Genomic DNA, 26,479 nt, shown 5'->3' with positions numbered 1-26,479 from the left:
TTTCAATTATCGGTTTCGGCGAAACGCGTAATGGGGTTAGCTTGATTCGACGTTGAAACAAATGAAATTTCTCTTGAAAAGCCAGTTTGGAAGTCGAGTTAGGCTAATTTACCATTTTCCGCTTACTTTTTTATCTAATTTTGTTTTTTTTTTAATGTTTTACATGTTAAATGGTTTGATTTTCATATGTATTAATTTTTTAAAACGTGTTGAACTTTTTGGAGCAACAGCTCCTTGTAACTTTTAGGCGAGCTTACTACAATTTCTAAGTTTAACAAAAATATGTAGCTGTTAAATCTCGCGGTTATTTCTTTGAATATTGTATATAGAGTAAAAACTATTTTTTCTCAAGTTAATTCCGTTTGAGGAATTCAGAATTTTATGATTATTTACGTACCTCCACGATCCACACGTTTAAACCTTATAAACTATCCTTTCATGCGAAAAATTCCACTCAGGTTGGATCGCGCCCCTCAAGCTACGTCACTGGTCACATAAGCATAGCCGACTGTAGAGCTGGCTGTGGCACTTAGACTATCGAGAACACGTCATCTTACAGACAACAGCCAATCACTGATGTAAACCTGTCCCTTTGACTATGTGCTTAACTCATGCTCCATAACGATATCTTCTAAGCGAATAGCTTTTTCGACCAAGTCTCTTTCCACATTTTAAATACAGAATCAAAATGGTAACATATTTCATTTAAATCCTTTCACATCTCACAAAAGAGCCTTCGAATCAAACTCTTGCAGTAAAAGCTGAAATGAAATTACTAGTGACACGCATGATAAAACTGAAATTCCTGACGACGGCCCGCCCCTAAACAGTTGAGAGCTAGTTGGTCCTTGCCCAGAATAAACCCGAGTCAAAGACCGTTCTTTGCCAATATAAGGCGGCCCTCGACTTTCACACAATTGGTTCGTGAAAATGTTTGGAAATATTAAATTGTTCGATTTTATGTAAAGCAATATACACTAAAAACTGTGTTCTAAAATATTTATCAATGAATACATAATAAAGTTAACGAGGCGTGTTTAGTGCTCTTTTCGTTAGAAACTTGTCAACAGTTAGTTTAATACCTTTTATTTTTCCTTTCTGTATAAAGATTTCCATAACATGCTGTGTCTTTCTCGATTGCCCTACGTACTAGTCTCTATAAAAGAGGTCACTGACCTTAAATATCTAGGTATTATAATTAACAATAGGCTTTCCTGGGTACCTCATATTAAAGAGCTTAAGCAGAAAATAAATCAGCTTAGTAATTCCATGGTTGAAACAACAGGACCTCATTGGGACACTCCAATCACTATGCTCAAAAGCTGGTACAGAACAATCTCAGAAAAGATCATATTATATGAGGCTGCCATATGGGGAAGGAAGCTTACTGCCCATATGAGGAGGCAGCTTCTCACCATACAAAGAACGCAACTTTTGATCACATGCAAAAGTTATAGAACATACCCAACTACGGCACTGCAAGTGCTGGCTGGTATCCCTCCACTAGACCTTCTAATGGAGAGAGAATCATTATGAGTAAGGACATTGCGCCTGGACAATAACGTCTCTCTCTGTGGCAAAAGACATTCTACCACACAGACTATGAGAAGCGCAAGCCGATCATGCTTGGACACCCTGCAGATTCAGATTTATCGCACACAATATACATGAAATACACCCCGCCAAGTGATAAAGCATTAGCTATTTATACAGATGGCTCAAAGACGGAGAAAGGCACAGGTTGCGGCTACTGTGTATTCCAAGAAGGAGAAGTGGTTAAAACTTGGGAAAGACGACTGGCAGACAAAAATAAGGTCTTTCAGGTATATTTTCTTGCATTAAAAGCAGCCATCAATTTGACAAAATATCAATTAGGAATAAAGGTCACCATATATAGCGACTCTGCCTCAAATTTGGAGTCCATCCGAGGGCACAAGACAAGGAGTCCTTTGGTGCAAGATATTCAGAAAATTCTTCTAAGTATCCCACCAGATGACAGACCTATCCTGATCTGGGTTTCAGCTCATGTGGGTATTACTGGCAACGAAGCGGCGAACGTGCTTGCAAAATCTGCAGCCAATGACTCCAGTAGAGTGAAAAACGCAGTAAGTGTTCCGCAGTCCTATTTTTAAAAAAATCACGCTCAATAGAATGAGAATACAGAACCTTTTACAAGAATGGCAGAAAAGATGGGAAAGGGAAAGCACAGGGAGAAGAACCTACAAGTTCTTTCCGAAAGTTACATTCTCAATTAATACATACAGCGGAGCACAAACTCAATTCTATACTGGCCATGGTCCCTTCCCACATTATCTTAAGAGATTCGGCAAACGAGCATCAGAATTGTGGTGAATTGAATGTCGTGCGGTAGGTGATGCAGATCACTTCCTCTTCAACTGCCCACGAACTGCATTTAAAAAAGCCAAGCAGTGAATACTGGCCGCAATGGTCGGAGAATACCTGTGGCAACAAGCAGACGAAAACTAAAATAGAGGATGTGATCAGGCTATGCTCAGCAAAGTACTAAGAAATTCTCCCCCTCCTTTGAAAATTGTATCTTCGCAACCTATTTTTAATAGCGATTCAAAATACTACAACTCAAAATCAACACTAGAAAAATAGCTCACCCCATAGAATAGTAACAGGACTGTAAGAGCAAAACTATTGTAAGATAAGCATACTACTATCCAATTTGTATGTACTTGATAAAAATAATATTGTAAAGCAGTTTAAATGATATTGAAAATCCAGTCAATGTGTAAATGAATTACAAGTTTACTTTGATTGTCTCAGTAAAAGTATTATACATATGAATTCAGATAATGTTTAAATGTACACATAACTGTCATGATTTTATGTAACTATCACATGTAACTTGTACAAGACAATGTTTGTAATTAACATATCTCTGCCCATGTAATATTTATATTTATATTTTTACACGGAGGAAATATTCCCTTCTGCCAGGATGACTATTAACACTGTAAGACTTTTACAACAAAGTCAGGTCAGTGGTTATCTCAGGCGGCGCTAAGATATACGTTCTCCATTGGAACCTGATTAATATCCTTCCATGAGATTATATCCTCATAATATTCCATGAGATAATATTAAGATTAATATCCTTCCATGAGAGTAAAAAATTTATCAAGATGCATGAAGGCTTCATTCATATTTTTTATTGTCAAAGTCTAAATGTCTTTATCAGCTTTTTCTTCCTCACTTTCATTGTGTATTTCATTGTCGTTCAATGAAGTATTCATTTGACAAAAGTGCTGAGCGAGATTCAATAAAATCATTAACATTGTCATTGTTGCAGTTCAAGTTTAGTTCATTCATTTACACTATTTTATGTTACAGCTTCGGATGTTTCTTCAAAATTTACGAAATCACTCATGATTTCTGGACATAATTTCTTCCAGGAACCTTTTATTGTCAACTCTTTTTTTATTTCAGTCCATGAATCTCAAATATTGTTTATTGCGTTTCATATATTAGAGTTCTTCCCCAAATCTGTTAATGTTGGCCCATCTTCCGTGACAGCTGCCTTGATGATCTTAGTCATTATTGTTCTCATATAAAACCGCTTAAACGTAGCAATTACTGTTTGGTCCATGAGCTGTAATCGGCAGGTAGTACTGGGAGGAAAAACCCAATATTGATTTCGGATATAAATTCTGCAAAGATTTTTGGTACCCTCGGCCATTGTCTAAGATTAACAATGCTTTAAATTGTAAATTATTATATTTACAATATTGCTTAGTTGTCGACACAAAATAATAAGTTAACCAATCATAAAATATTAATGCAGTAGCCCAAGCATTTTTCTTTGATACCCAAATGAGTAGAAGCAATTCTTTACACTTTTCTTTCAAAGCTCTGGGATTTTCCGCTTTGTTAACGAAAAATGGCTTCAGTTTTTAAATTACACGCTAAGTTTTCGCTAAAAAGCAATGTCAGTCGGTTTTTGCAAGTTTTATGTCCAAAAGCAACTGGTTTTCCCATCGAAAAAAATGTATGATAAGACATCCCCCCCCCACAATAAACCCGTCTCATCTACATTGGAAATTTGACTAAAAGAATATTCTCCGTCTACAATAATTTTGGACAATGAGGAAATAAATCCTTTCGCAGCATCTTTAACTGCATCAGCCGATTCTCCATTGAATTTAATATTATGTAAAGAATACCTCATTTTAAATTTGTCAAACCAACCATTACTTGCTTTAAACACCATGTTTGAATCTGCATTTAATCTAGTCTTCCAAGCTTCATGCAAACTAAAAGCCTTAGCTTGAATAATTGAAAAACTTATAGGGACATTATTTTGATGTTGATCATCAATCTATTTCCCCTATCACTGTGCAGTGTCTTTTGGAAACAACCTTATATTTCCACAATTTTGAACGTATTTCTTAATTTTTTTTATTTAATTCATTTCTGCAACCGTGTTTAAAGAGCTTAGGAAAATTAACAAAGGAAGATTTCGCAAAGGAATTTTAAAATTTCACAGTGAATTTGATTTTTTATAAATTTGAATACTATGCAACATTGATTCATTAAAGTGAAGTCTTTGCCATAATCCGGAGGAAGAAAAACTGATTTTAAAGGAAAATATAACTTCGTGGAATTCTATTTGTTTAGATAGACCTCATGTTCTTTGCCATACTCAAACAAATAAACTTCTATTAGAAATTTGAACCTGAAGAACATGGAAAGCCAATATCTGAAGAGTCAGTCAATGTATTTAAAAACTCCAGATAATTGTGCTGCCTTTTACTGAAGGACAAACAAATATTTCTTTTAATGTAATAGGTGCAGTTTTATATTTTTGGTATTTTTTATTTTATTTTAACGAATGTTGTAAATTTATGTACTTGTAAAATGAAATCATTTTTTTGCCCGTAATACAATATAAAATACGATTTTTATCGAAAAAATTATGTAGTGGAATTACTTCTATTTTATGCGGTTAATTTCCATTTGAACTGAAGTAAATAAATGAAATTAAGTTTTAAATGTGTAGATTCTAAAATGAAAGACATAAACGTGTTTTATATTTACTGTGATACAAGTAAATAAAAAACAAATTTTTATGTTAAGGAAATAATAATCTATTTCTCTTTAATTAAAAGTATACTACGAAAATTTAATTCTTTAATTCCCGTCTAATAATCAAATAATAAAGTCAATATTAAAATGTGTATTAACACCTTTTTGGAACTTTACAATTTGAAAAATTTCTGATTTTAGTAAAGAAAAAATCAGATGTATACTTTAAAGAAAGTCCACCTGTATAGCATCAGAGTCCTGCCATCAGATTTTAATATCTGAAACTAACCTCATAATTGCTCCTTGTAATATTTTTATTCCCTTTCAAATTCTTATTTTTGAAGTATTTGAATCCCATTATACGGAAGTGCCTGACTCGGCCAAAAACGGTATGTCTCTATGTTGTACAGATTCATCTAGATTAAATTAACAATTTTTTAAAAGTATGCATTGTAAAATATCATATCTTCATATTATTATTAAATCTTAAGCAAAAAACTGGAATCGTATAAAAACAAAATTAACTTCAGATCGCATATATAAATAATCCACGTAATTTGAACTTCGGATATCTTATTTTGAGTACCTGGAACTCCTCTCTGTTCATAATTACGTTAAACGAGAAGATTTACAAGAAATCGTATATCTCATGTTATCATTATCTCATCTTTACATTAAAACATTTCTGATTACTCATCTTTGCTCTGTAAAATCATATTAAAATAATTCCAAGTAAGCAAGTTAAAAAAAGGTTTCTGATTTCATTCTATAACTGCAAAAATTTCTGAATAGCAAAGAATCTTCCCTGATTTTCTACTGGTTCTACAAAGTTCATACATGTCTGTATTTATCTTGATGACAATCGTTTCATTCGATGACATCGTGCATTAAAAATATGCAAAATTTTTTAAAATTGCATATTCCCTCAGAGTAGAACCCAACAAACCTCAGAGTCATAATATTGATCGAAACTTCTTTATTGGCTTTCAAACATTAAGTTGGCTGAAGAACGGTAAAGAACATGTTGAAACCTCACCGGCTTACCAAGCAAACTCGGAAGAACCTCTGCTTAGTTAGTTGAAACTCCAGTAATTCACAGGAACCTCAAAGCTCTAAACGTGAGCTTTAAAATCCTAACAAATTTGTGTCTGCGCCACTCCTCGGTACAAAGAAAGAAATACAATTTGCATAATATTGAACAATAACTTTATACGGATAAACAGAAAAATACAGTTCCCACATTTCATCGAGGTAATTACATATTTAGCCAGCAGATAACACACAAAATACTTTCCTGCAATGCATTTTCCCATATTGTGATTAGATGCAAAATTTGCTGTTGAACTGTGAAGATGAACTGTGCAATTTTCAGAAGCTTAGAACGACATTTTATCAACTTTTAAAGTTCTGACGCACTCAACCATTTTTCTTAAACCAGCTTCTAAGCTGAGAATCCTTTTAGACTGCAATACTGGTTAAAACATTTGTTGCCATTAATTAATAATTTCTTTATTTTTCATGTATTCAACAGATAATTCCATTTTTGCACATGAAAAGTTTTCAAGTTTCACATGTTTGAAACTGGAAAACTTAAATATTGAATTCATATGTCTAGATATATTAAGTAACCACTGTACAGAGTTTTAAATATTTTTTCACTTCCGAACGTTCATCCTGTCTCTATTGAAGAAGATGTTTAGTTTTCAATTGCTTAAAAGCCAATTATTAAAAAAAATTAAAATCCACATGTACAATTTCTTAACATTCGTTCTAGTTTTGGAAATTTCTCCGAAACCTTAATATTATCTTTGAAAATGAGGACTTGAAAAATTATGCATATTAACTCCAGATGAAAGCAGTCTAAGGACTTTTCAAAGATATGGATCTCGACACATAATAAACTTGAATGAAGACACTGCTGCATGATGTTAAGATATAAAGCAATATTTCTCAAGAAGAACTTTCACCTTCGAAGAGGAAACACAATGAGAGTTTAAGGAAAGGGAGATGAAATCACAGCTAAAGAGGTATTGCTATACCTACGCTCATCAAATTTCAAGCTTATATTCTGATAAAATCTTCATTCCATACCACTGAAATATTTTCATACATGATATAATTTATTTGTGGACATGTTTTTTCAAAGAAAATGTATTCTGTAGTTAATTTATATTTGATGTTGTATAATTAATAATAACTACATTTTAGTACATTTTTGAATACTGATCCACAGTAATTAGATTATGCTATACAACTTAGAAACAAACTTTCTTCTCCTATCTTTGTTGCATATTTAAATTTGATAATTTTGACATTTATTGGATTCATTAACAAATGCATAAATCCAATATTTTAAATATTGTTTGGTAATTGCGCAGAAATAATATGCTAATCCTCCCTACTAATTTGCAGTTAGATAAAAAGTATAGTTCTTAAATTATTAAAACTATTTCATGTTGCATACATAGCAACCACTGGGAGGGGGGGATAAATAAATATATTTATCCAAAAATAAATATTTTGCATTTAAAAATGGTATCTATGTTAATTACAAATTTTATTTAATATAATATGATCAAGAAAAGGTCAGTCAGAAGACATCATGCAATATCCAGCAAATCAAATTTTTGTCAAAAATATGACAAATCAACCCAGAAATATCAGTGTTATATTCTTGAAGTAAACACATATAACAATCAAAAATCAAAATTCACTATGAAGACACACAATCTAATTTATGAAAATGAATAATTCATCAAAGTAAATCCTATTTTTATAATACACTTCCTGTTTTAGCCTACAGTTTCCATCTTACTAGAACAAATTTAATTTTTAGGAGTTTCTGCTAACAATGCTTTATTTTTAATAATTTTTATTTTGTGCATAAATTGTTTTTGTAATATAAAGATCACACATTTTAATTCAAGAAGATAAAACATTAAATACAATTAAACAAATTATTTTATTCCTAGCTGATATAAATAGAAACTTACAAAATATAAGCAAAACATTCTGGAGTAATTTAAATAACCTAAAAATAAATTATACCAGATTATATATATCAATGAAAATTATATATACAAATGTCCTGAAACAATGACATAAATGGAATTCAAACAAATAAGTAAAACTGTTTTCAATGCTAGAATATTTATCACACAAGCACATTATTCCTGATTACCATACATGAATTAAATTATTTAGCAAATATTGTTCATACTGTTCCCCCTTCCCCACAAATAAGACATTCAGTTAAATATTTTTAACATTTTTCATCTTAATAAGCTGCTTGTGAAATCAGAATGTTCAGTCATAAGCAACTGAAAATTTTCAATAATAATAAATAGTCAACATTCTATACATACTATTAATATACAAAATTCAACACGTAACCACACTTGAAAACACAATTTATATAACAAATTATGATTAAGCATCAGATGAAATAATGAACACGATGAATTCTTTTACAACAGTAATTTGCTTTTACACATAATGAAATAAATTTAATGCATTTTCATTTTTAGGAATATTAGCATAAACTAATCTAGTAATAAATATGATACAATTTTGGCATTGATATACTAAATAAGGATAACAATAATCTGACTGATATACTAATTGAAGACTAAAAAAATTAGAATGCATAAAGCATGTCCCATTAAGATTCCAAATCACTACACTGACACTAAAATTGGCAAAATATTAACTGTTAATTCTACAAAGTATTTAGGAGGGAATAGAAGCAGTATTTATTTATTTATTTATTCTGATTAGAGAAGACATACTTAAAGAAAGAAGCAGTTAATGAATTTTAAATATATTATTCATTAAAGAAAACTCAAATATTAATTAGATCTTTTGTTCAATGGATGCAAAAATTATAAACCAGCAGAAAAAAGTGATGAATGAAAAGACACAGAAATATGAGAGAGGATGTTTCATTTCAATGTTGCTTTTAATATTACATTTTTCATAACACATTTGCAAAATTTCTAACGTAAGAAGAAAAATTTTCATGTACTTTTCTGAAGAAGAGCATTATTTCTTCACTTCAGAAATATTATCTATATAAACAAATTGTAATTTTTTATTCAAATACTTTTGAAAAAAAATTAATTAAACATATGAAATTCATAAAGAATATGAGAATACATTTACATTTTTTTTTTTTAAATTTATGTGTTTACTTACTACTTTAAATAGAAATACATGCTCACATTCAGAAAATTTTTTAAATGTCAGTTTTATGCAATGTAACATATTAATATTTACACAGACTAGCTTTTACAAGTAATAAACCTAACAAGATTCATCTGGAATAAATATTATCAATTTAATTATTTAAAACTAATCTGTAGCTGCCACAACAGAAATAGTTTTCCCTTTTGGGTCATCAAATCGGTCCATGGTGTGTACAGAAAATAGAGCATAGATGCCACAATTTATTATAGTTATAAATAATATTGATACAAAAACTCCCATCCATATAGGGATACTAAAAAATGGAACACAATCAAAACTATCACTGAACTTGTTGTTTGTTGTGAATGGTTGCACCTAAATAAATAAATGAGTATGTTATTAAAATACAAATACATATAACTATAAAAATTAATCTATTTATTCTTTTACAACAGTAATTTGCTTTTATAACACAAGCTTCATAAAATAATAAAGAACCAGAGTCTAATAACCACACACTATACCATTAAAAAAAACTCGCATAATGAATGTCAATATAAGCATGGATTACAATTAGGAAATGATCCAGTACGTTGAATTTCATATTTCACAAAAGGCTACATATAATATTTAATTTGCCACAACTGATAATTCAGATACTTTCAAACAGCAAAAAAATTATGCTGAATATTAAGCTATAGAAGCTGATAATATTATTTCTTTAATTTCATTTTTTTCCATAATAAGAGACTGTCCTTAAAGCAGAACCTTTATATCTTACTCGGAGTTTTGAATATTATGAAGTTTTTCAGGGAAGTTTCATGGTACTAAAAAATATCTAAAAATACATAACTTTACATAATATTATTAATAAACTTTTCTTTTTGAGTTATCAGTAACCTTAAATACAGATAAACACTCAACATTTTCACCTTTAAATCATTATTTGAAACAAATAAATGAAATAATGAAAGAACCTGATGTTCCAAATATAAAATTTTAAATTGGACAAACTAATAACACAATATCAGCTAGCTTTTTGTCATCAACTGTACTAAAATGAAACTTCACATACTGATTTTATTTCTTTACAGCAAACTGTCTTTGTGAATAAGAGTTTAAAAAAAAAAAAAAAAAAAAAAAAAAAAAAAGCAAGCTATTATTTGTCTACATTCTTTATATTTTCATATCAAAACATAGTTTCATATCAACTACAGCAATTTTACCCTCAATGAAGAAGAAAGGGGGCAGGAAAACAAGGTGTTGGTGTACTTAATTACGGCAAAGCTCACTGGGGCTATCTGCCTAAGGGGAGGGATGCCTTCGTGGAGGACTTTCTAAGGGAAACTGGCTCGTATACACGTTACACATGGGGAAAACCACGAAAACGCCCATGCAGCCAGCCCGTTCGCAGGATTCGAACCTCGGGCCGAACTACCAGTGTTCAGCGACGTTACCGCTCGGCCGCTGGTGGGCCTCGCAGGAAAACAAGGAATCAATACTTATAGACTACACACATCACTTTCAATGGTATTTGACCAGACTTTTTTAGTAAAAAAATAGCTACTTTTATTTATTTTGTAAGTTTAAGTTAAAAATTTTAAATCCTATATTCAAATTCACAACTCTTTTCTAAAAGATTTTTATATTCTGTCACTCACATTTTAGCTGAGAGATGCACATTTAAAAAAACTGCAATGCTTGAAAAAATATACAATACAGTTTATTCCTCTGGCATAAAATTAATCATTACATATCTGATATTGACAAACAAAAATGAAATATTATCTTAAAATATCATACTGAACATTTTCAGCTGGTTGAAACAGAGTGCTAAATATTCTAAAATTTACCGCACACAATATTAAACTAATCTTCAGGAACCAGAAGAATAAAGATAGCAATAACAACAGACATGAAAATTTAATGAAACCTTAAATTAGCATATTATAATTTTCATATAAACTGACAAACATATTTTAGTACACTTAGATAATGGAAGCCATATTGAAACGTTACCTGGAAACGTTCTATTGAAATATATACAGTTTCAGTTGCATTAGCTTTTAAACTAAGTTTACCACAGCTGTATGAAAAACCTGTAGGTGCTTCCAATTGAGAGGTAAAAAGTAAAACCTCCCCCTGTGGTCCTTTACCTCCAGTAATGTCAATGGTACCACTAGTCACCCAAGACCCTCCTCCTTTGAGTGAAAATGTTAATCTGTGAGAGAAAGTTTGAATTCAAAACCAAACTTAACTTTTCTGAAACAGCATCAAAAACATGCTATCTACAATAAAACCAAGTAATTATAATTACAAATGAATTCAATTAAAAAGTCTTAAAATTTTCCTAATTGTTAAGAAGTGATCTTATTTAGTTATTTTTATTTTTAATCTACATCCTTTATTTCAGATAAGACTTGAATCAACTAGTATTAGCACATGTAAAACGATGAAAAATTGCATTTGTAAACTATCTGTTTCCCTAAATGACATTGTTTATACATCTGAAATGCATATTGATTACAAATGACAAACACTTAGTAAGAAATGGTGGGAAATTTGTGACTACCATTACTACTACTAATAAATAAATGGTTTTTTTTTTTTTTTTTTTTTTTTTTTTTTTTTAAGTTAGAAAAGTGAATATGTTAAAGCTAAATACAATTTGTGTTTGCAATAATATTGTTGCATGCGTACAGGTTCGTTTGGAATTGAATGCACAAGTCCGATGAAAAATGAATAAGATTTATTATTATCACAAAAACGCTTAAATTTCCTCAGATATTCTTTCAGTATTACAATATATCACAGTAGTTATCTTTTAACTACTGAAACGTTCAACAGAAGTTAATTCAAAACAGCTAAAGAAAGCTAATCCGTGTATTCGCTACAATCAACAAGAGCCGTTTTTTAAACAAACTCTTAAAACAACAACAAACTAACTAAAATAACCCCGAACTGAGAGGTTTACCTCCTTTTATAAGATTTTAAATCGTGCGCGAGAATTTTCTGGAACTTTCTTGAAATCAAAAAGAGATATTAAATGTTAAATGCACATGGTCTTGTATTTTTAATTTTCCGGCTTAGCTTTCTTATAATATTCGTCACGCGCTACACTGCACGGGGAATAAAAAAAATTTAATTTATAATTCAACTAACATTAGCTATTTAAATACAAAATTCTTACAAAATTTTGCACAATCCTGATTGCAAGTTTATACAAGTATCAAAATGAATAACGATTCAAAAGAATTTCTTTCAGAAAATGAAATCAAGCCTGTTTCCTATGGGTCTACTACAGAGTACTACACGGTCAATATAAATGAACTACTTTCTAGAAGAAATAAATGTGCATATAAAGAGATGGATAAGCCCATGATTTATGGAATTTTTACATATAAAATATGACTTAAATCCATGGATTAAATTGTGCCTTTCATTACATTTACATCAATTGCTATAAATACTATCTGCACTATGCCAAATTCACAAGTCTGCATTTTTTGCTGCACATATGACATATAATATGAAAACTATTTAGCAGAAAATAAATGGAAATGTATTTTTACCCTTGATGAAGAACAAGTTTAATGGAGGAAATTCTCTCACAGCAGGAATTTTTTTAAAGTAAACAAAATGCTAAAATCAACTCAATGCAATTGTCAAATTTCATCAAGGCAAAGCAATAAGTCATACTTAAAAAAAAATACCACTGTATTCCTTGAAAATAAAAAAGAAGAATGATACAGGTATTGCATATGTACCTTTTCAGTGTATTCCTACACAGTACCCTGATGGGTTACTGTGTCTCATGTCTCTTGAAAAGAACTAAGTGCAAACCTATCATGACTGATGGACTCTGGAAAGTAGTGCAAGGGAAATGGAAATCAATAACCTCTGGAAATTTATGAAAAGCCCTTGTGTCATGGAAATCATAATGAAGATTTACAGTCCAGAAAAAAAAAAGCTATCAGATCAAATATTAAAAAAATACTCTTTATATTTTAAGCATTAATTAAACTGCCCCAATATAGTTCTAAAAACGTGTAATGAGGGACCCTTTTTTTTTCTTTTTTAAAATTTTTTGTACCACTGCAATTGACTGTGTTTATTTTTAAGTTCACAGTTAAGTGTGTATATATATATATATATTTACATATTATTAAACATCTTAATCTTAAAAAAAAAATTCAAGCATTGTTTTATTTTTATATAATCAATTATTAATCTTTGTAATTAAGAAGTGGATTTATTAATATTACAATATAAATAAACTGATGAAAGAGTACTTTAGTTATTTTCTTCACCAGAAGGATAATGCTTTGAAGATGAAAAGTTATTAAATATAATTTCATAATAGCCATTATCAGTCATGTTCTCTGAAATGATTATCTTCATAGAAGACTTAAGTCATTTGAAGCTGTGTGGATGGTCATTTAAATAAATAATAATTTGCATAGGTGAAACCTATGCAAATTATTATTTATTTCTAATTTTAACATTATAAACTGCGTAAAAGTTTGATTTTATTAGAAATCTACAAAAGCTCCAAATAAATGCTTAAAATTTGTACATAAAAATTTCTACTTAATCTATTAATTTTCAATGCAATGAGAAAATAATAAAAAATTTTGAGCATTTAAATAAAATTCAAATAAATATAATACAAAAGGAACAAATATTTACTTTATATTTAATAAAATAATAAGAAAGAATGGATTTAAATTATTTAAAAAATTGCATGCAGAGATACTTCTCAAAATAACCTACTTACATAACTACAACACTAGACACATCTCCAGATGGCTGAAAATTTAGTTGCAAGCTGAAAAGGAAAATAACTAATAGAACAAAATTAAATATAAACAACAAACGTTATTATAAATTTATACACAGTCCAATGCAAAATATTTCTGTACACGTAAAAACATTTTTTCAGTTTATGATAAGACAAAAATGAGACATGTACACAAAGCACAATAAATATAATTTTATCCAATACTTTTATACAAATTCTCTTATACTCAATTATATTCTAACATACTGTATAGTCTTCAGCTATCTGTGAACAACCACCCCGAAATTCTCAGAAATGTTACCTTCTAATGACCACAGTAGCAGTTGGTAAAGCAGAATGTTTCTTTTCATGATTAGTCGAAGGAGAACATTATTTTATTCCTTAGAAAACTGGAATGTGGGAGGTATTTTGTTCAAAATTTCCATGCATTTGTTTATAGATGCAGTGTTACATATTGACTGCCTGTCACTGAACACCTAGATGCATATGAATCCCGGATGACATTCTAAAGGCCTTATTCAATTGAAACATTTAGTGATCATTAGTCATGATATGTCATCAGTTGGAATATTGATTTTGCTGTTTTGGTATTCAACTGAAAGACAATGATCACTCTGAGCTCGTGATCGATCATTCTTGCAGCGATTACTCCGAAACCCATCATTCCGCGGTGAAAACGATCGGATGAATATGGCGGCTATGCTGTTTGTGCTTTCATAAAGATACAATTCAAGTGTACTATGGAAAATCCTTTAGATCTACTGGATGGGCAGCAATTTATATCAAAGTATAGGGTATATAAGGATCCTATCAAGGAAAGCCGACTCATAATCTGTGTTGTATCCAAACTAAGGGCACTAGCTAGTGGACATTGATTTAGCTTTGCGTTGTTGGGAAAAGTGCAGAATCACCCACTGCTTCACATGTTTCTCAAAATCGTCGCCAACTTGAAAATAAAAAGAATTGCCAAACTCGATATCCATGTACACATCAACTTATTTTCACTTCAAAAAACACCAGAGAATTGTACAAACTTGGCATTGCACACTCCCTTGACTTTGTCCATGTACACATCGATACGCACCATTAAAATGGGTGATTCTGCATCAACTTGTAAATAACAAGTCAAAGAATTATACAAACTCGGTATCCATGTATACATCAATCTATTTTCACTTAAAAAAAATATCAGAGAATTGCACAAACTTGGCATTGCGCACTTCCTTGACTTTGTGAATGCACACATCGATATGTGCCATATAAGTGGGCAATTATTATGCACTTTAACCACGTTGTTTACATTTGTAGAATTGTCACCTAATTCTGAGAAATATGGGTGGATGCATTGCTTCAAATTATTCATATCATTCCAGAAATAACTTTAGTATGTTCTGTTTCTCAAAAAATGAAGTAATACAATGAAAATGGGTAATTTATTCTCGTCTATTGGATGGATTCTGAGCACAGGAGCATGAGCTTTTGAAGTAAGTTCAGCTTCATATGTTTTCATAATTGTTAAAAAAAATAATTGTCCATGTTTCAGCAAAATGTGTATTTTCATTTAAATATTGCTAATTAATGACAAACTGATTTATATCTACAAAATGAATTGCAGGATGTGTCTGACACAGATACTGACATCGATAAGTTGATGACATTGTGAGTTTTTTTTATTGTTATTATCGCGAATGGATAACGTTTAAAGAATTATATTTTATATTTGATTTCAATTTTGTGCATGATTATAAGTACGATGTGTGCTTTTTATTTAAATTTTAATGCAGGATTCATGGTTGAAAATCATATGTTATATCTTTACCCTGTTATTTTGTGACCAAATCTGTCAGTTGGTTCCAATGTAAAAAAAATTTAAACATTGGATAATATGATTAAAATTATGCATTATATAATGCTTCCTTTAAAGTAACATAAATATATCATATTTATATTCATTTTGAAGAAGGTAAGCATCAATTTTTTAAGTATTTAATGAATAATTTTTTACTGTATTTTATACATCATGTAGACTATATTTCCAGCTCTTTCATTTAACTGCAATATGTGTCAATTTATTTCCAAGGTATGAAAATGAAATATGCTTTAAAATGCTGTACAAGCTTAGTCACTCATTCTTAACTTAATTCAGTTTTCATAGACAATTGATTTCTTAATGTGGAACTTTCATTTATGATTTACTCGAGATTTCATGAAAGGGGGCTGATCTGCTGTTTGTGTCCTACTAACTTCTTCACATAAGACAGAGTATCTAGCATGGTGCACAGAACATCCTTCTCAAAGCCCACTTCAGCATGCCCAAGTTCTCTTCAATGATAAATCTAGATTTTGCTTAGAAAATGATTCTTGGCATACGTCTAGAGAGAGCCTGGAACTGAATTCAGTTCTTCCAACATCAAGGAAAAGGAGCGCTATGGCAGTGGCCATGTTATGTTTGGGGCAGGCATCATGCTTGGTGGCCACACATCATTCCACACGCTTAATAAAGGTTTCCTTACTACTCAGAACAATACACAGATCTTAGATCCATGATCCATATGTGTGACTTTTCAGGGCACATCTGGCTCTTAAGTTGTACTCACTACTTGAACATTGATGTTGCAACAAACATCTACAGAAGAGCTGAAATGGTGGACAACTATCTTCAGAGGCAGATATTCAATGGATGGATTCACTAACCAAATCTTTGGACCTGAATCTTACAGGACATCACCGCCATGCACTTGGGGGGGGGCAACCATCATTCACTCACCATCTCTGGCAGCCATCCTGGAGCCAAGATTTGGCATTCACAATAATTCATCAACTGTTTCATTAACAGTATGGTGACCACCTGTCTAGCCTGTGTGCCTGTTAGAGTAACTATAAACCCTAACAGCCTCATTTTCAGCACCAATGGCTTTGAACATTCCTGCTCTCAAAAAAATTACTCATTATCATTGAGTATTTTCACTGCTGTATAGTATAAACTGATCTCCTATAGTATTTTGTAACCATATTAAATTTCTTATTTGGGGTTCCATTATACTTGAGAAATTTTTAAAAAAATATTAATATTTAACATAAGTGCATATTATATATTTGTGTACACTGCTTTGATAGTTTTTAATGCAACAGTTTTTAACAAGAAAGGAACTGCTGTCCTATAGGACAGCAGTTTTTTGTAACCACATCAAATTTCTTATTTTGGGTTCTATCATACTTGAGAAATTAAAAAAAAATAAATATTAATATTGAACATGAGTGCATATTATATATTTGTATACACTACTTTGATAGTTTTTAATGCAACAGTCTTTAAGAAGAAAGGAAACATCCTCAGTGGTGACAAATTCTTCTAAATACATACAATTAGGATTTATAAAAATTTCTTACGTTAATGCTGGAAAATTCATTCTTCAGTATTAAATAAATAACAGACAGCTATAAAACCAAGGTTGATAGTATAGTACTTTCCTAATTAACTCCCCCCCCCCACACACAAGAAAAGTGCCAAAATATCAGGTAAGAAATCTTAAAACTCCTCACACTTACATGGATGAGTTACCACATTCAGAGCCTTTTGTATCAACAGGAAAAGGCAGCTTAACACTATCATTTCCAATCTGTAATGTTGCATTCTCAGCATACATAATAATGCATCCAGTAATATTAATAAAACTTGAGTCAATCTCTTCAATGGCTAGCAAATTTCTGAAAATGTGATGCTCATTGTCTAAGGCACCCTGAAAAAATAAAATTGATAAGATTTATCAAATATACAAGCACATTTTAATATTCCTTATTTTTCTATATTTGAATCTAATTAAACATTCAATAGTTCAAAATTCTAATTAAAAGTTCAATAATTTCAAACCTTTTTATAAATAAAATAGAAAAAGAGGAGATGGCAGATAAACAAAATGACATGAAATTATAAGCATAAAAAAGTTGGTGAATACACACATGAAAGTTAAAAATCATCAAGTGAAACAAAGAACCAATAATAAGAATCAAGCTTTAAAACATATAATTCTAACACGACATTAAACCATTTTTTTTTTGTACATCATTTTTACATCTTTTCATCACTATCTACAACAGATTTTTTTTTTTTTCTTCTTTTTGCAGACACTGCCAGATACACTGAGATGTCTAGGAGCATCAGATTATGACATCCCCATTTCCATCCATCCAATCGCCCACTACCTCAATAAATCCAGCAAGCGACTTCTCCCAAACATTTATAAACTCTCCTGGATATTGTCAACGAAATTGCTAATAACAGTTACATATCAACACTTGTGAATAAAACACAATTTTTGCATTTTTTTCCCAACTCTTATGTTAAGTATTCATTTCTATAAAATAAAAGTGCTAGCTATTGTTTTTGCATATATTTTCTTGCACTTTGCTACTATCATGCATATAAATTGTGAATTTAAATGTTATTGACATTTTTGTAATGATGAGCTTTGAAAAACATGCCGTTCCTTAACTTCTGGAGGACAGTGTATCACACATACTGATAATATTCAGTTTCTTACCCAAAAGGAAGAATTTTGCAAGGGATACTACTAACAATATAGTGCACACAAAGGCATAGCCTCCATTATATTATTTGTTAGTGACAATTATTTACAAAGGAAAATAAAGAAATGCAATAATTTTATCATTTTATCAGTTTAATTTCTAATTTGAAATACAAAATGGAAAACATTACAAATTTTTTGCAACCAACTTTTTTTTAATGTATAAGCTTTTAAATCAGAATTAATTTAAGATTAGAGTCCTTTAACTAATTAATAACATGTAACATTACAACTAATATCTGAAACATTGAAGATCACGAGTCTTATATGGGAAATAACAGAATGCATGCGAGGACTGAAGTGAAAGTCTTTTTTTGGAAAAAATAAATAAATAAAATTTTACAGCGAATGGAAAAAATATATATATAAAATTTACTGTGATCGATTTCGTGGAAAAACATTATCCAACAAACACAGCATGGAAAAAAAAAAAAAAAAAAAAAGAGAGAATTTTACCAACAGTTGGTGGAAAATGAAATAAAAATCTTAACAACAAAATAATCAATACTTAAATTTCATAACAAATTCATAATTTGAGCCATGTCATAAACTACACTGCAAAGAATGATGAATGCAAATTCTAATAAACATAAACAAATTGTGATAATCATAAATTAAAAATTTACAATTATTTCATCTGAGTGCAATTTTGTTTTTTAAAAAGTTTCAGTTTAAACTCACCCATGAGGACTTCTGAGCTGTAAACACTCCAACAATATTTTTATTGACATTTTGAAATGATGGTCGAAATACCTTTTCAATTTGCCCTGAGATAAAAAGAAAAATACATTAAATTTGAAAAATAGCTAAAATTACCAAGTTTGACATTTTCAATTAGTAATAACAAAAAATATAATTTTACTACATAATTAATTACAATTTTTAGGCTGTTTCCAACTATACAAACAATTTAGCAGTTGCCTGTAATTCTGACAAGAATTGCCGATATAAAAATAATTTCTTTTATATTAGATATAATTTCCATTTAACTAAAACAATAGAAAATATGTTATCTGAAAACTCTTTATTTATTGCATCATAAAGAATTCATTACTTAAAGAACTGTTAAGGAACTCTTCCTAGTATTGACATTAAAAACTTCTCTAGCAATCTTTCCGAAATTTCAAGAGAGTTACATTACATAACCAAGTATTTAATATCTATTGTTTTGGTAAAAGTTATCACTGCAACTTCAACATTGCATGCCACTACACTGTCTTTCACAAATAACTGAAAACCTATAATTCACCAACAAATCCGGATTAAGACCTTCAGAGACCCTAAAGCACTTATAAGATTCTGATGCCCCTATAGGTTTGGGCCAAGTTTTCCCTTCATTCCTTCGCTCTCTCTCTCTCTCTCTAGTTTGGTTTAGCTGAACCATGAATTCCATGGTAAAACCAGCAAATGAAAAGTTTTTGGCCCCATTTTTTTTTTTTTTTGAATACCTAAGGACCTTAAAATATTTGGGACATTGTAACGAATGAAAAGTACCATAAAATATTCGGATGCTAAAACTAGATTATTACATTTACTTAAAGAAAGTGAAAATGTATGGATTAAAGGTTTGATTACACGTTTAGAGCTTGGAGACATGAAATCAAGCCAATTATTGCACAAGTTGAGATCAGTTGCTACTACAGATGTGTCTGAAAATGTAATCAAAACAATATAGCTTGAGAAGTTACCTGAATAAAACTACATTATTAGTTACTGATAAAGATGTAACCAAGTTAACATCTATCGCAGACAAAATTAATGATATGAATCAGAAACCAGAAGTTTTTAACGCTAATGCCACTTCCATCCAAGTAAATGATTTGATGTAAAACAATCACCTCTCTTGAACAAAAAATCGATCAAATAACCATTCGATCAAGGCACAGGCACTCGGAGTCACATAATTCCTGTTCACGATCTAGAAGCTGATATCGTAAATGATATGACCCAACTGGCAAATTTTGTTTCTATCACTTTTGATTTGAAGCAAAATGCATGCCAGAGGAATGCCAGCCTCTGTGTGCTGGGATAAACAACAATTCCAGAAACCAGAAAAACTAAAATCTGCAGTAGGTTCAGCGGCAAACTCTTCTGCAGAAAATATGAAGGATTGTTGCAAATTTCATTTATCTGTTCATGACTAAATATCAAATTTGCACTTTCTTATTGATAGTGGAGCTGACATAAGCATAATTCCAGCTATTTTTCAGAATAAATATAAAACTGATTACAAACTGTATACAGCTAACGGCACAGATATCTCTACCCAAGACATAAAAACGCAAACTCTTGATTTGGGATTACGTCGTGATTTTCAGTTTTCATTCAAAATTGCTGATGTCACAAAAGGTATTTGATGATCTGACTTTTTTCACAAATATAACTTTCTCATTGATACAAATAAGAAAAAATTAATGGATTGCGTAATACAACTTGGTGTCCAGTGTGACGTCACTGTTATTTCAAGTGATAACTATGTAACCACATTAAATAAATCCATAAAAATTTTCAATTTACTGTTGAAATATCCTGAAATTTCTAAACCTATCCTTTTTCCTACACAAATTAAACATGGTGTTACACATTTTATTATGACTGATGGTCAACCCACGTACTCAAATGCATGACAGCTCGATCCAAAATGCTTAGCTATAGCTAAAGAGGAATTTAAATTTATGCTTCACAATCAAATAATTCTTCCATCAAACTCCCAATCGTCAAGCCCCTTGCTACGGAAAAGGACGGTTCATACTGACCTTGCGAAGACTACTGTCGACTGAATGCGCAGACCGATACCCAATTCTTCAGATTGAAGATTTTCATCATATTTTAAAAGGTACAAATATTTTCTCTAAAACAGATTTATTCAAAGCTTAATTCCAAATTCCGATTGCAGAAGAAGACAAATGTAAAATGGCTATAACCTTTCCTTTTGGTTTGTATGAATTTAATGTAATGACTTTAGGTTTAAAAAATGCTCCTGCAATGTTCCAACGATTTATTCATGAAGTCTTTTAGAGAATTAGAATTCATTTTCCCCTATTTAGATGATATACTTATTGCATCCAGTATCCCTGAAGAACACGAAAATCACCTTAAATTAGTTTTCAAAAGACTAAATACATTTAGTTTAAGAATAAATATTTCAAAATCTATGTTTGTTTTAGGACACCTAATTACACCTCCTTTGCCAGAAAAAATTCAAGCTATTACCAACTACAAACAATGAGAAACAATTCATGAACTCAGAACTTTTCTTGGAATACTTAACTTTTATCATTGTTACCTAAAAGATGCAGCTAAGGATCAAGCATTGTTACGTGAGTATCTTAAGGGAGATAAAAAGAAGGGCAAACATAAAAACAGTTTGAAAAGTGTAAGAATGACTTGGTGAACATTGCACTGTTCTCTTTTCCCAATTCTAAACTACCTCCGGCTTTATTTACAGATGCTTCAGATACGGTGATTGGCTCAGTGTTGCAACAATATGGAAACTCATCTTGGAAAACAAATAATTAATAATTTATTTGTTTAATTTAAAAAAAAATGTTGTGAATGCAAATCCATTAACAGTATTTTTTTCTAAAAAATTAAATGATACTCAACAAAAATATAGCATCTATAATAGAGAACTGTTAAGCATATATCCTTCAGTTAGACACTTCAAGCCTCCTTAGAAGGAAGTGTATTTACAATTTATACAGATCATAAACCCTTAATGGAACTGCTCTTATATGTGCCCTCAGGTTGCCAAATTTCTCGCCAAACATTTCTGGCCAGAAACTCCACGCTGCCATATTACTACCTAAATTTTTTTGTCTACATTTCGAATTTTAATCCTAGAATGTTTCCAAAAACAAGTTTTTAGCACATGCAAAAACCATGTTTTGAAGACGCAATTTAAGCTAAAAATCCGAAACAAAAACAAAAAATTTAGATACCTAAAACGTAAAGTTTCTAACCAAAAATATTTTACAAGAATCCATGTACAGCGATACATTTTAACTTGAAAAAAATCTACGAATTGCACATTCTAGGCAGCGAAGGAATCTGCGAACTACGTACACCTCACTTCAATAAATTAACATAACAACAATAAATTTCAAAGAATACCATGTACACAGCATTTTGTTTAAACATTTAAAAAAATCTACGAACTGCACAATCTAGGCATTGCGCACAAATCAACCAAATAAACTAAACTAAATTACAAGCAATTCAAAAAACAACAATAACAACAGAAATTCATATTAAAAAACAATGAACATAACATTCTACAAAATAAAAACAGTAAAATAAAATGCACTTACCATAATACATTCCTGAATAAAATTTTGCCAGTCACACAATGTCTCTGAACAAAAGTGCCACGATTTTGCTATATCACATATCTTTCTGAAATTCAAAATTTTGAAAGTAACGATAAAAACTTCTTCCAGAGTTAACATACTACACGAAAACCACAATCGAAATCTTAAACTCCGTTGAAAGCCACATACTTTTAACAACCATTTAACTGCAAATCCACACAAAAACTATCAGAAACGCCCTTCTTCGTCAGAGTTCTCATAGCAGCTCCACATTTCGGACTCCATTTCAAAAGTCTCACAGAAATTCCAAAAACACTTTTCAATCCTCATAAACACACCCGTGAACAAAAGACTCATTAACAACTCCAACATTGTACCTTTTAATACTAAATTTACTTTCCCCACAATCTAAATCATGTGACTGAAATCTTGCCACCACGTCTATCATTGCAACATAGGCCATTTCAAAATACACATGACATGAACCAACGAGCAATTAAACCGCTTCAGCAAAAGATTTTTCAACGTCAACAGGGTTGCCATACAACACACAATCATGCCAAAAACCAGCGCAGAATACATATCGCCACATTTGGTGAAATTAGGGTGCATATAAAAGTAGAGCCCCCTTAATATTTGCCTTTCATCAAAAACTTGTCAAAGCAGCACTTAGACAATCTCACCAACTTCATTATATCTTCCAGTTTTAATATGTAAAAGGTGAGAATAATATTGTAGCTAATACGGTAATGAAATTCCATCGAGAGAGTATGATAAAATAGCTGATGAAGAGACTCAAGAGTTTGCAAACCACTACTTCCTCGAATTTAAGGCAATGTTCTCTACCTTCAGTACCTTCAGGGAGATATTTGTGACGTGATACATCAACTAAAAATACTTGGTCCTATACTCCTCAAGCTTTCAGAAAACAAGTCTTTCAGCAAATTTCTGGTTTATCACATCCAGAATAAAATCAACTATAAAGCTAATGACATCAAAATTCATTTGGTCTAATATTAAGAAAGATGTACAATTATGGACAAGAACCTGCATTCCTTACCAAACAGCTAAAATCAGGCAGCATACCAAAACAAAATTAAGTGAGTCTGAAGTACCCCACAACGAAGATTTTCTGTAATCCATATCGATCTCATAGCACCACTTCCTGCCATCTAAAGGGAATATTTAATGTCTTACATGCATAGAAAGATTTTCAAATGGATGGAAGTAATTCCTTTAGATAATATTTCAGATGAGAAAGTTGCAAGAGTCCTTTATAGCAACTGGATTCTGTGTTTCGGAGCACCAAGCAAACTCATTAGTGATCATAGATCCCAATTTAAATGTGACACATTACGAGCTTTGTCCAAAATCTGAGACATCAATTTACAATACATTACTGCCTACCATTCCTCATGTAATGGCAAAGTTGAGCACCTTCATAAAACACTAAAAGCAGCATTAAAAGGTCACAACCACATGCCTTCGACTAATATATTACTAACACTACTTTTGGGTTTGCATACTGCTATTCAAGAAGATACAAATCATTCTACTGCACAAGTAGTTTATGGCCAGAGTCTCGGACTTCCTGATTGTAAATGGCACGAAACCTCGAGGGTTATTATGCACCAGACAAATGGTGAGTAAAATTCAAGATGCATAAACAAGTATCAAGTGAACTGATGAAATGAACGTGAAATACTGATGAAGGCATAGAGAAATGATTTTTAAATGTCCAGGCAGAAATGACTGAAAAAAGTTCTAACAACAGGTAGAGCAGGATAAAATGTAGTTCAAATCATATGGTAAAAGGAGATGTCTTTTAAAAAACTTATGAGGTTGATGTGAGGGTTTCTTCCAATGAGATCTGTTAAGTTAACATTCGTAGAGTTAAAATAAAATTTACGTTTCTGACTAAAAGCAGGACAGCAGGTTTAAATATGATTTACTGAAATGGGAACAAATAGTGCCACAAATAGGCTCATTATCTCCTTTCAAGAGGTACTGATATCAGTCTGCAATGACCAATTCGTGAGTCAGTAGTACATCCTCCTTCCGATTCCCTCTTGACTCCCAGTACTCCAAATTGGGTTTTACCTGCCTTAATTTGTTCAGAGTTTGGCATTCCCAGAATTCTTGCCACCTGAACAAAACCTTTGTTCTAATATTATTTCCATATGTCTGTAAAAGGGACATCGTTTTCTGAGGTAATATCAGCAGATTTTGCTGCAATATTGGCGAGTTCATTGCCTTTGATGCCAGTGTGTCCAGGCACCCAGTGTTCGCGCCTTATGTAAATTTGATTTTGTTCTCTGCAAGAGGGCACCTGCGAGCGCCGAACTACCTGTATATCTATTGTACGAACTTGTTCTTCACTCTGTCAAATAAACGCAATAACGAATGTTTGTGTCTACTTTCCATCCGCTAACATGGTCCGTCGTGAGCCAGAGCAGTTCTTTGGATGATGTGTCAAGACAATTTTTAACGTTCTGGTATAGAAGGACATTTCGTGCAAGGAAAACGGATTTATATTTTGTCTGGATTGTGAAAACAGCGGCAGGAATATGGAGTCGATTTTAAAGCAAAAGCGAATCATTAAGGGTAAGTTGACTCGTTTAATTTCACAAGTAAATGATTTACAAAATCAAGAAAACTATTTTTCTGCCATTAAAGTGTACGAAAATGATGTTGGTGCATTAAGTGTTGAAGTGAACTGTTTAAACGATAACATTCTTGGTACTTGTTCTGACGCAGAGTTTAGTAAATATGAAATAGAAATGCATGAACTATTTTCCAAACTGGATGCATTAAAAATTACTTTAAAGGAAGAATCAAGAAAACTTAGAAATTCAGGCAAAGATATAATAAATGCTAATGCAAACGGCTTGAAACTTCCTCGTGTGGAATTGCAGTGTTTACTTCTAATTATGTTGATTGGATATCATTTAGGGATTTATTTCTTGCCAGTGTTGGAAATAATAGTACATTAAGCGACAGTCAAAAATTGCAATATCTTAAGCTTTCTGTGAAAGGCGAAGCTGCTGTTTTACTACAATCAGTTCAAATTTCAAACGCGAATTATGAAAAGGCATGGGAAGCGCTTACTGAATGTTATAAAAATGAAATAGAAATAATAAACACAGCATTAAATAAATTAACTTCACAACCTGTTCTAAAACATGAATTAGCTTCAGGTTTGCGAAGATTAATTGATACAACACAACAGTGTATTGATACATTAAAAATCCTTAAACAGCCGGTAGAGCATTGGGATACTATGATTATTTTTCTGTTAAAAGGAAAACTTGATCATGAAACACTAAAAGAGTGGATGATAGAGCATTCGAACAAGAAAATTTCTGCTTGCGCTGAATTCAAGCGTTTTATTTTAAACAGAGTGAATGCTATTGCCACTTTGGCGAAGTGCCAGAGGGAGAAGGCAGTTTTGCCTTCTGAAATTAAAACTCGCGGTTCAGGTAGCAGATACGCTTTTTTGTCCCAACTTGTGGCTAATCTGTGCGTTCATTGTAAGAGTAATTCTC

General features: G+C 31.3%; 1 protein-coding gene across 1 annotated transcript in view; it reads right to left on the bottom strand.

Moving 5' to 3' along the window:
• Positions 1-7,995: 7,995 nt before the first annotated feature.
• Positions 7,996-26,479, bottom strand: part of LOC118190087 (uncharacterized) — a 39,210-nt gene continuing 20,726 nt past the window's right edge. The window contains exons 5-9 of the mRNA XM_035360804.2: positions 19,306-19,391; positions 17,588-17,778; positions 14,015-14,065; positions 11,257-11,458; positions 7,996-9,612 (exon numbers count right to left, since the gene is read on the bottom strand). Of these exons, the coding sequence (XP_035216695.2) occupies positions 9,403-9,612; positions 11,257-11,458; positions 14,015-14,065; positions 17,588-17,778; positions 19,306-19,391 (740 nt within the window). The 3' untranslated portion in view covers positions 7,996-9,402. The remainder of the gene's footprint in view (positions 9,613-11,256; positions 11,459-14,014; positions 14,066-17,587; positions 17,779-19,305; positions 19,392-26,479) is intronic.

Source organism: Stegodyphus dumicola, chromosome 6 (assembly GCF_044657685.1).
Source record: "Stegodyphus dumicola isolate Sdum_Otavi_A_Nest chromosome 6, ASM4465768v1".
NCBI lineage: Eukaryota > Metazoa > Arthropoda > Arachnida > Araneae > Eresidae > Stegodyphus > Stegodyphus dumicola.
The sequence above is the reverse complement of the archived record's forward strand: the minus strand, read 5'-3'. Positions and strand labels throughout refer to the sequence as shown.